The sequence below is a fragment of the Pelophylax lessonae genome, assembly GCF_965119305.1.
Source record: "Pelophylax lessonae genome assembly, chromosome: 5".
NCBI lineage: Eukaryota > Metazoa > Chordata > Amphibia > Anura > Ranidae > Pelophylax > Pelophylax lessonae.
The window spans coordinates 91,371,091-91,382,371 of record NC_138772.1 but is presented as its reverse complement, the minus strand read 5'-3'; the positions used below and the strand labels follow the sequence as shown (position 1 = coordinate 91,382,371).

General features: G+C 41.9%; 1 protein-coding gene across 1 annotated transcript in view; it reads right to left on the bottom strand.

Moving 5' to 3' along the window:
* Positions 1-4,063: 4,063 nt before the first annotated feature.
* The window catches only part of CCNY (cyclin Y), a 241,559-nt gene continuing 234,341 nt past the window's right edge, over positions 4,064-11,281 (bottom strand). Inside the window, exons 9-10 of the mRNA XM_082259827.1 lie at positions 6,793-6,955; positions 4,064-4,899 (exon numbers count right to left, since the gene is read on the bottom strand). Coding sequence (XP_082115953.1) covers positions 4,783-4,899; positions 6,793-6,955 — 280 coding nt within the window. The 3' untranslated portion in view covers positions 4,064-4,782. The remainder of the gene's footprint in view (positions 4,900-6,792; positions 6,956-11,281) is intronic.

Below are 11,281 nucleotides of genomic sequence, written 5' to 3'. Positions count from 1 at the left end.
CTAAACTCTTGCACGCACTCTCACTCATACTAAATACATCCACATTATAAATATTATATATATTTATATATATCCTAAATAATGAATTATGACTTACAAATGCACTTTTGGTTCAGAACGATGACAAAGGGCATTGAATGAAAATAAAGTCATGAAGTTTTCTTTGCTTTTCCTCTGCTAGAGGAAGCCATGTGTTCCCGGGAAAATGTAAGATGGCAAGTTCCCAGTAACTTTATAAACATTTATTATACAGTTGTCTACCTTTTTCCTTAAATACAGTAAGTAGATCGATGTCAAGAAAAAGGGAAACTCAGGCATAGATATACATCACTTGTGAAGAGGTGTGTTTTTTTTTAAAGTCAGTTCAGTTTAAACATAGTCACATTCGGCTCAGCTAGTGCTTGAAATGGATAATAATAGGGGACATTTATGGTTAATGGATCATAAATTAAAACAGCGGGAAAACACTTTATTGATTTACTTAAACTGGAGAGTGCAAAATCTGGTGCAGCTGTGCATGGCAGCCAATCCGCTTCTAACTTCAGGTTGTTCAGTTAGGGTCCTTTCACACGAGCAGTGCGCCCGACGGACTCAGTTTTGCTCAGCGGGGATCGATCTGCCAATCCCCCCTGAGCAGGCGGATGACAGCTCCGTCTCTGCTTACTTTGCATAGACGGAGTGGTCAGATCCCGGGTCTCCTCTATCAGATCAGATGAGAGAGGGCCGCCTGTTTGTTTTCATCTGATCGTATCCGATCCTCCAGACGGATGGAAAATAGGGTTTCCATCCATCCGGGATTCACAAACAGGATCGGATTGGGTGTCAGTGGAGAGGTCTCCACTGACATCTGCTACTCCATAGGGCTGCATGGAGCATCTAAGCCTGTGTGAAAGGGGCCTAAAGCTTTCACAAAACAAACCTGGAAGCACCTTGAAATCATCAGCTTTGTAATAGATTATTTCGATCGGGTCTCAGAGGAACTTCTGTCTGGTTTTTATTGCTGTGTTCATTTTAGAGAGATTTCCCCTCATCCCCTGTCCCAGTGACAACACAAGTGAGTAGAATCTTCCCAATGGGGACACAGATAGCAAAAGTTTTCGTCTACTCTTTCCCTAGTTTATCTAACACTACACAAAGAAAAAGATTTAGCTAGAAATTTTCCTTGTTACAAGGTAAACATAATTGTTAAGGATATCTACCGAATGCTTGCACAGACACAGCTATCTGATTTCTATTCTACAGTTCCAGCTTTGCAAAGCTGGCATAGCGCCTAGAGATGGATAATACATGGCTCCTGTCTTAGGGCTCATTCAGCTGTGGGACACTCATCTTGTGGGCTGAGCCACTTTTGCCTGCATCTGCATCCACCATGGAGCTGCACGCAGGCAGCCTATAGAAATGACCATGCATGGCTTGGGATGCCACTCTAGACAAACATTCAAAAAGTCAGGTGATTCTCACTGTCTGGTGCAGGCAGAAAAGTGTCTGTCCCAGCTCTGTAGAACTCCTGGGAAAAATAAACCAAACTGCCGCACACCAGCACAGACCAAATGCAAGATCAGTAAACACAACTTCAGCTCGGCTCCATCCAAGCCACGTCCACCGATGCATTTCGCCCCACCCACAGGGCTTAGTCATAGAGGTAGGACTAAGCTCTGTGGGCGGGTGAAACACACAAGGGGCATGGCTCGGATGAAAGCCGTGTTTACTGAGCTATAGAAGTGGACGCAAATGTAGCGGCTGCATGGAAAAAGACGCATATCAAGTTTTGATGTGTGCAGGAGCAGGTGCACAGATTCAAATGCAGACAGTGTGGTTGTGTCTGTGCAGCTGCTGTGTCTACATCCGCTTCTATAGCCTGCCTGCACGCAGCAGCAAGGTGGATGCAGACACAGATAAATGTGGCGCATTTTGGACTTAAAACATAAAACAATAATTTTCGGAAACTTGTAACCTCGGCTGTGGCCCTGGAACTCAGAGGAATAGTTGAGAGTGCAGAGAAAATCTGACCAGCAAGACATTTTTTTTTTATCTGGGGCATAAACATGTAAGATTGGTTATCAAGGCAATCATGTTTGTGCCAATGGAACAGGGAAGGATGGAAGGATGGAGCCAGACAACTCCAGAGCCAGTTTATTCCAATGTAAACAATAGATAGTAGTTAGTTGGTCAATGGGAATCTGCTGGTGGCCACAGACATAAGACTGTTACCCTCATACAGCTTAAATTGCAGGTGACAACCAACTCATGCTATAGGACTGGTCTGCACAGACTAACCATTCCACAAATCTGCCTCTAACATGGTAAAAAGATCATTTGCTGTTAGAGATTTTATATAATTACAAAGCTGTTGATTTCACTACCATGCCACACAATATTAATTGTAGCAAAATATGTGGCCTCACTTTAAGGGGGTTCTTGACAAAGGTGAGCAGGGTGGTGCCAGGGTGCTATCTGAATATACCAAGATCAATGGCTTCCGTTATGGTCTGCATGATAAGAAAATGCATTGGTCATATACATTTTCTAAAATTGGACATTGCTTATAACAATCTGAGACATCTTTTAAATCTCTGTTAAAAAATAATCTGTAGCTATAAAAGAAAAGATTGTGGAGATTCTAGAACCACTGAAACTCACCAAATAAAAAAAAAACAACTACAGAAGGAGGAAAAACTTGGCTGATGTGTTTTGTGTAAGATAGTGGTTTTCATGTTAATGGATAAATCCAGCCTATATTATTACACCTTAAGGACCTGCCTGATTACTTTGGACCCTCAGATACCATCGTTCACTTTTCCAGTAAGGGTCAGTAAATGCTCCACTAGACAGAATGAATTTATAGTATTTGGTCCACCTGTACATAGCCCAGCACACATAGTCCAGTATGAAATACTCCTATTTCCTTCAAATGTGGAAGAAAAATATAAAAAGGGAAAACCAATAGAAAAATAAAAGAATAAACAGTAATATACATCACAGTTCATAAACACTGCTTCAACAGAGTGGTCCTAAATAAGGTGAGAGGGATCAGGCAGCATAGCAGCTAAGTGACTTTTGACTTTAAGTGACTCAAGATTTAAAGGGATACTAAATGCATGGAATTTTCCCATGTTTGCAGGTTTCCTTTTGTAATTCAAAAGTATACTAGATAGTTAGCCAACGTCTGACCACATTGGAAGTAACATTGGTAAGGACGCCACTGCCACTATAATACCCAGTGTAGGAACTTCGAGGGAGTAGTGACATCACTCCCTACATCATGTGACAGTGCTTGAGCCTAGCCACCAAATACATAATGGGAGAAGGTCACATGTTCCCTCATACCTGGAATCACTAGGTATTTAGCAGTAGTGGACAGACAATGAGCATCAGGGAAGCACTAGATTGATGAGCATAGAGTGGTCAGGCAGTGGGCTTTAAACAAACACTGTCAACTTGTTCTAAATATACACTGTGAGGTTGATTTACTAAAACTAGAGGGAGAAAAATCTGATGCGGCTGTGCATGGTACCCAATCAGCTTCTAACTTCAGCCTATTCAGTTAAGCTTTGACCAAAAATAAATTGGAATCGGATTGGTTTCTATGTAGAGCTGCACCAGATTTTGCACTCTCCAGTTTTAGTAAATCAACCCCTGTATCTCTTCAAACAAGAAATTATCCTAAGAGAAGTATTCCAATGGGAACTGTTGAACACAAAGTGGACCTAGTGTATATGCGTATATTAACTTAAAGTGAACCTGTTATAAGCTATCATTTGTAATACACTGGCTTTGAGATTTTTTTAGTGCACTAAGCACTTTCTCCTGTATCCACTTCCATTTGTTACAAAAGAGAAATTTTCATTTCATTCAACTAAATACCTGTCTGCTTGCAGCTGCCATTGTCTGACTTACAGGTTGTTCCGAGGAAGTCACCTCGTCTACAGGCACTTCACTGCCCTGGAATTAGCATGCAGTTTGTAAGTCAGACCATCAGATTGCTTTTAAATAATGACAGATTCTCTTTAAAGATATTTCAACAATATTGCAGAAGGAGGAACAAGTAGCTGAATTTCTGAAATAACATTCATGGAGAAAATGCAGTTGTAGCTACCCTCCAGTGTTGGTCACATAAGCAGAAGCCTAGGCTTTTGCACAGCCTTTGTTAAAGGACAGAGCCACCCATTGTGAACTCAAATCCTTTCCTTCAAAAAATATCACACAACAAACTGCCTTTACTTTTGGCTATGTAGTGCTTCTTTTTTAAAAGAAGATTTTTATCTCTTGTTATTTTTTTTGTGTGTGAAGTTGCTCAACATTTCTAAATTGCACATTTGTTTCCATATGGTCTGCATTAGCTCCACCAATATAGCTGAGTTTCTCCTATTAGATGCTTATCTATATTCCCCAGAATACCATCATCTTAGTTATGACCACCCTGTGTATACATATATCACACAACTAACTTTCATATGTATCCACGTTTGTGTCCAGCATTTGATTTTCATTAACTTCCTTTTCAGTTTCTGCCTTTTCTACTTCACAAAGTTGTCATCAGAGCAGGATAGAGAGCGCGATGCTCTGTCCAAATCATATAGAGGAGTGTGAAATAAATGACATGGCTTTATATTGTTTGCAGAAAGTGACAGATGTATCCCATCTTCGTGATAGGGAGGCACTGTAGGGGAGGCTTGCCAACGATTCAGAATAGAAAAAGATGTCCAATTTCCCGAGACAAAGACAACAAGGTATCCACAAAACAGTATGTGAGACAGAGTAGTCTGCAAGGTGGAGCCAATGTTAGGATACGATGGCAGGAGACCATCGTACAATAGTCAGGTTATCAGCACTTGCAGAACGTCTCTTGGCAAGTTTTCGGAAGTCCTTGTACTTGTCCTCACACAGGCGTGAAATTGCCTAAATGTAACAAAGACAAACATAGCAAGTGTATTAGAAGAGGAATAGAATTATGTGGAACTTTAAAATATCATAAAGCCCATCTTATTAAATAAAACCTGGTTAATGCCTAGCTTTCCTGCACCATAATGCTTTCTGAGGGACTATAAATGCACCTTAACCCCTTGTCTACCAAGGTACATTTATAAGCATTCTGGTATTCAACTATTTCTAAATGTACAGATGAACATTCATTCTAAAAGCTCCAATATAACAAGGATCCACAGCTATCTTGCAGCATCAATTAAACCCAGCATGGGAGGTTTGGGCACGTAGGCTGGCCATATATTATACTTTTTTTTTCCCGAGTACCCAGCTGAAAAAAAACAATGTGCTGATACCCCTATCAACACACTAGGCGTGGATGGGGGTAACTTTCCTGTAGCACTAATGTGTTCTGCCAGCGGGAAACTTTCCCTGCCTGCAGGATACAATGAGCAGTGTTGCCAGCTATGGCCAGCAGCACTATTAGTTCAGGAAAAACCAGACAGGCTGGTTGGACAGAAGTCGGTCAATAGAATGACTTCTGTATAACTAACTAGCCCATACATGGATCGATATTTCAATCCATGTATGGCCGCCTTTAGTATTCCTAAAAACAAGCAAAGAGCACACTGATAGTGTAGCAGATTAAATATAAATAAAGGGAATCATAATGGACTTGCAAACTAGAGGACAGAAGTCACTGCTTAGAAGCCTAGATCCAGTCTAAGAAACAACCATTGATCTTGGCCTGTAACTGGAGTGGGCTGAACAGTGTTCGGGATGTTCACTGACCTGCTTAGTCATTGTGGTACAGTAAAAAAAAAAAAATCATGTTTGCAATTGAATGGAAAAGGAAACAGGATCCCTTCTATTCTGATGCCTGAAGCCTTCTTGTACCATAGCTGCTCCGAATAGCCGCAACATTCTGAAGCCTACCAGGGCACTGGCCATGGTATATGGGCGATTTCTGTCTTCTGCTTCTGTGAGTGCCTTTTTATTCTTTATTTCTACATTAAAACTGCTACACTACCAGCTACCACTTTGCTGGGTATTAGGATTTTGTTCATGCTGACTTGCAAAGTCAATGAAAGTCACTGAAAGATCCACCTCACACCTTAGAACTGAGCCCAGCAAAGCACTCTCAGAGAACAAAGCGGTCAATATAAGATAGATTTCCCAACCATTCAGTCCCTTTATTGGCCAGAACATGCAACCCAATAGAAACATGCATCTTTGAACACCATTAAAAAGAATGCTACTGGATCATGTGGCTGGGCCATGTACGCACTGCTAGCCGCCACCTAAAAATTTAAGAACCCGTAGTTTCCTATATGGCTAGAGAGGAATCTACCTGTGTGCTGAAAAAATAACTCCCCCTTAATACTACCTTTAGATACCGTATATATAGTTTCTGGAAATTTTAAATATAAATCTAGGCATGTTATTAACCACCTCCTGTCCGGAGCAATTCTGATATTACATCATACATGTAAAAAGCTGCATTTTTCACTTAGAACCCCCCCAACATTTTATATTTTTTTAAGCAGAGACACTGAAGAATAAAATGGTGGTTGTTGCAATTTTGTATGTAACATATTATTTGTGAGTATAGGTATGTCCTGAGAATAGGAAGTAGTTAAAGCCTTTTTACTCATTTTCGATAAAGTTTAGAAGTTTACAATAAATGTTCCAGAAAGATTTGTTCTAAATCTTTGGGGAGGTGTGTAATGTGTTAATTATACCTATAAAATTATCTCATACCATATCTAATAAAGGATGCTACTTGAAGCATAAAATACACCTCCACCAAAACCTCAGAACTCATCCTGAAGTCCTTCCTTAATTAGACCTTATAAAAAGTTATCATACCTCAAGTTTACATGCACGATCCCGGCTCAGGGGCTCGAGTGGAAAGCTGAGGTTGTTACCCTCGGCCAGTGACCGCAGATCAAAATAATACTTGGCATAAACACTGGACGGAACATTGATGTTGAATTGCAGCAGCTCCAGGAACTGACGCTCCAGCTCATTCCTAAAAATAAGAAACATCAAAACCATAAGCAATTAATACAATCTTCTATGACACATCAGTTATCTACACCTGCATGTTCTGAAACATAAACCTAAAGAGACCTTGTCTTCAGACTATTATATTAGAACTACAATTTTCCAATAAGATTATATATATTTATTTTATGTTATTTACCCCTATCTTATGTTATTATCTATGTAAGTCTCCCTTGTATAGACATTTAAACACCTGAGACTTCTGCTGGGCGCTACCAGCTTTAATAAGATGTAAGCAACCCTAGCAGACTGCATGGGCAAAGCACAGATTAACTTACCCGCTTTTACGCAGAGGAAATGAAAATATGCGGCCTTGGCTTCAAGGGGTTGTACCAGGGTGATGCCTGCAGCTAGAGGCTGGTATCGTTGTTTAGAGCCGACGGTCGGCTTTCTTGTAATAACAACCTATGTGGCTGAGCAGCTGCTCGGTTGTCATTTCAAGGAGCGGGAGGGGGGGGGGGGTGTGCACCGGGAGACTCGAGCAGCCAGCTGCATCCGTCGGCTGGCCGAAGACCCAAACAAAGCTGAATTTGGCTTATCGGGTCTCCAATGTAAAAACCCGGAAAAAGATGTCATGACATCACGTCCGGGTACTGGAGCCTTAAGGGCGGCAGATTTAAAAAAAAATTACAGCATTCAAAACAGCCATACTTGGCATTTTGAATGCTTTTAAGTGCTTTTAGACCCCAGATCCCTCCATAAAGAGTACCTGTCACTGCCTATTACTGTCACAAGGGATGTTTACATTCCTTGTGACAGCAAAAAAAGTGATCAAAACATTTTTTTTTTTTTTTAAAGGAACAGTGTAAAAAAAAAAAATTTAAAGCAGCCCGTCCCTCCGTGCTTGCATGCAGAAGCGGTGTTCGAACCACGCATGAGGTATTGCCGCAATCATTACAGCGAGAGCAATAATTCTAGCACAAGACCTCCTCTGTAACTCCAAACGGGTAACCGGTAAAAATTTTTAAAGCGTCACCTATGGAGATGTTTAAGTACTGTACTTTCTTGCCATTCCATGAGTGTGCGCAATTTTAAAGTATGACATGTTAGGTATCTTTTTATTAGGCCTAACATCATCTTTTACATTATACAAAAAATTTGGCTAACTTTACAGTTTTCTTTTTTTTTTTTGAATTCATGAAACTGTATTTCTTCGGGGAAAAAAAATGCATTTGAAAGACCACTGCGCAAATACCGTGTGACATAAAATATTGCAACGATCTCCATTTTATTCTCCAGGGTGTCTGCTAAATATATATATATAATTGGGGGTTCTAAGTAATTTTCTAGCAAAAAATACTGATTTTAACTTGTAAGCAACATATGTCAGAAACAGGCTTAGGCTCCAAGGGGTTAAATACCTTTTCTCAGAGCTGGAGGCTTCTCTGTTACTGAAGGCTGTATTTGAATGGTTAATTTTGAAGCCAAGCTTGTAAATCAGAATCAAGAAGCCAGTTCTGGTTTTATTATAGGTCTAGGCAATATTGCTTGATCCTAATGCACATTACAATGTCAGCCAATGATTTTGGTGATACAGCACCACCTTGTGGCTATAGTGTGAGAAACTCAGAAGAACACAATATGCAGCATCCTATTTATTTAGCTAGCTATATGTTCTGCACATTCTGTGATACCATTTTTTCCTCACTATGCCAAATATGGGAAAGGAACTCTTGAAACCACTGGGTTCAATGAAACCAGGTACACTTTATGCATGGGGCGTTTATTCCTTGTGCAAGCTGTTACTTTTTTTCAACTAGTCAAGCTTTCTAATGCAACCTAAAAACATATAAACAGTTGGCACAACTGATTGAGATAGGTACCTAGGGTGACAACATAAAGCAAGGCATTAAATAGTGGGGCTGAGCTGTGACCCAAAAATAATGTGGCTGTAAAGTGATCCTGTTACCATGCTGATACCATACTGTATGTGAGCACGACAACCAAAAACTCTATTTAATTCATTTTTACAATTCAAAGCAAACTCTCCCATCCATCCATGTTTCCATGCTTTATTTTGTTGAGAAACCACTTCACCCCCCCCCCCCCCCAGCATTTCTGAATGTGGCCATCTTAAGTAAGGGCAGGTGACTCATTAAGCATTTACTTCCTGAAACCCCATCTGCCCTCAGGCCAGGCATGCAGATAGGAGGGTGTGCTTAACTGAAAGCCCCTTCTCCCCCTCTCCAGATGAAAGAAAAAAAATGCCCATGAAGAAACCTGGGATGTATGCAGAGATGTATAGTAACGAAGTAGAACTACTTCACTACTGTACTTAAGTACTAAAAGGCGGTATCTGTACTTTCCTAGAGTAGAATTTTTTTCTCCTACTTCCACTTTTACTTCAGTACATATTTTCAATCAGTTTAATACTTCTACTCCGATATTTTTTTCTGTGCTGCATCGTTACTCGTTACAATTATAAAAATGTCACGAATCATTCCATTCCAAATCCGCACCGCCGCTGACTTTTTTTACTCGAGTCTCACTGTCTCTGAGACTCACAAGTCACGACCAATCCCCGACCCGATGCAATGGCTCAGGGGCAGAGCCTCGTCGCCTCTGCCCTCCCTCGGCTCGGCCCGAGTCCCGCCTCCCACTCGGCTCTCAAGTGAAGTGGTGGTGGTGAGAGAGGAGAGACACCTGCCTGCGGAGTGATCTCTCTGGGCCCTGACTGGGGGAGGGACTGTGACTTACTAGAGTCTAGACTACTAGACTGCCTCTGGGCACTGTGCAGCGTGGCCGCCCAGCGCGGAGAACTGGATGGAGGTAGGAATATATTCTTCTTTCAGCAGGGGGGACTGGACTGGGGACTGTGGAGAGAGAGGCTGGAGGACTCGAGACAGCCTAAGGAAGGAGAAGTAATAACTGTCTTGAAGTCAAGTCACTCACTAAGGGAATCGGATCTATTCAAAGGGGGGAGGGACCTGCCCTACTCTAAGGGGGATCTATAATGGGAGAGGGACCCTGGTCTGCTCTAAGGGGGCTCTATAATGGGAGGGTGACCATGGTCTGATCTAAGGGGGCTCTATAATGGGAGGGGGACCCTGGCCTGCTCTAAGGGGGATCTATAATGGGAGAGGGACCATGGTCTGCTCTAAGGGGGCTCTATAATGGGAGGGGGACCCTGGCCTGCTCTAAGGGGAATCTATAATGGGAGAGGGGACACTGGCCTGCTCTAAGGGGGATCTATAATGGGAGGGGGACCCTGGCCTGCTCTAAGGGGAATCTATAATGGGAGGGGGACACTGGCCTGCTCTAAGGGGGATCTATAATGGGAGGGGGACCCTGGCCTGCTCTAAGGGGGATCTATAATGGGAGGGGGACCCTGGCCTGCTCTAAGGTGGATCTATAATGGGAGGGGTACCCTGGCCAGCTCTAAGGTGAATCTATAATGGGAGGGGGACCCTGGCCTGCTCTAAGTGGGATCTATAATGGGAGGGGGACCCTGGCCTGCTCTAAGTGGGATCTATAATGGGAGGGGACCCTGGCCTGCTCTAAGTGGGATCTATAATGGGAGGGGACCTTGGCCTGCTCTAAGTGGGATCTATAATGGGAGGGGGACCCTGGCCTGCTCTAAGTGGGATCTTTAATGGGAGGGGACCCTGGCCTGCTCTAAGGGGGATCTATAATGGGAGGGGGACCCTGGCCTACTCTAAGGGGATCTATAATGGGAGGGGGGCCCTGGCCTGCTCTAAGGGGGATCTAAAATGGGAGGGGGGCCCTGGCCTTTTGACTACTTTCTTTAATAACTACATAACACAATATTGGTACTTTTACTTTCAGTACTTGAGTAGTACATTTTAAAATAAACTACTTGCAATACTTAAGTACAAAAAATGTTGAATACTTTAGTATTTCTACTTAAGTGTGGTGCTTAAAGAGCACTTCAACTTCTACTCAAGTCACTTTTTTGATAGAGCACTTGTACTTTTACTCAAGTCTGGGTCTCTAGAACTTTATACATCTCTGGATATATGATATAAGTTCCTTGGCCTGGGCCTGGAAACCAGGAAAAAACAGAAGAAATGTAAAAAAAAAGAAAAAGTTTAAAACAAGCAAATATAATATACTTTCATAATGAATAATGCTAGCAGCATAAGGAATAAATATTGTTCGTTTTGATTGAGAGAGTTTAGCTTTAACCTTAAATTTGGGATGTGGTGTCGGAATGACATCCCAAGATCCTGGAGCACTGATAGGATGATATTTGGTTCAGGTCCGCTGCACTCTATACAGGTGACAGGTCAACATTAATGGAAAAAGCATTGATGCTCCTAGAAAGAGAAGG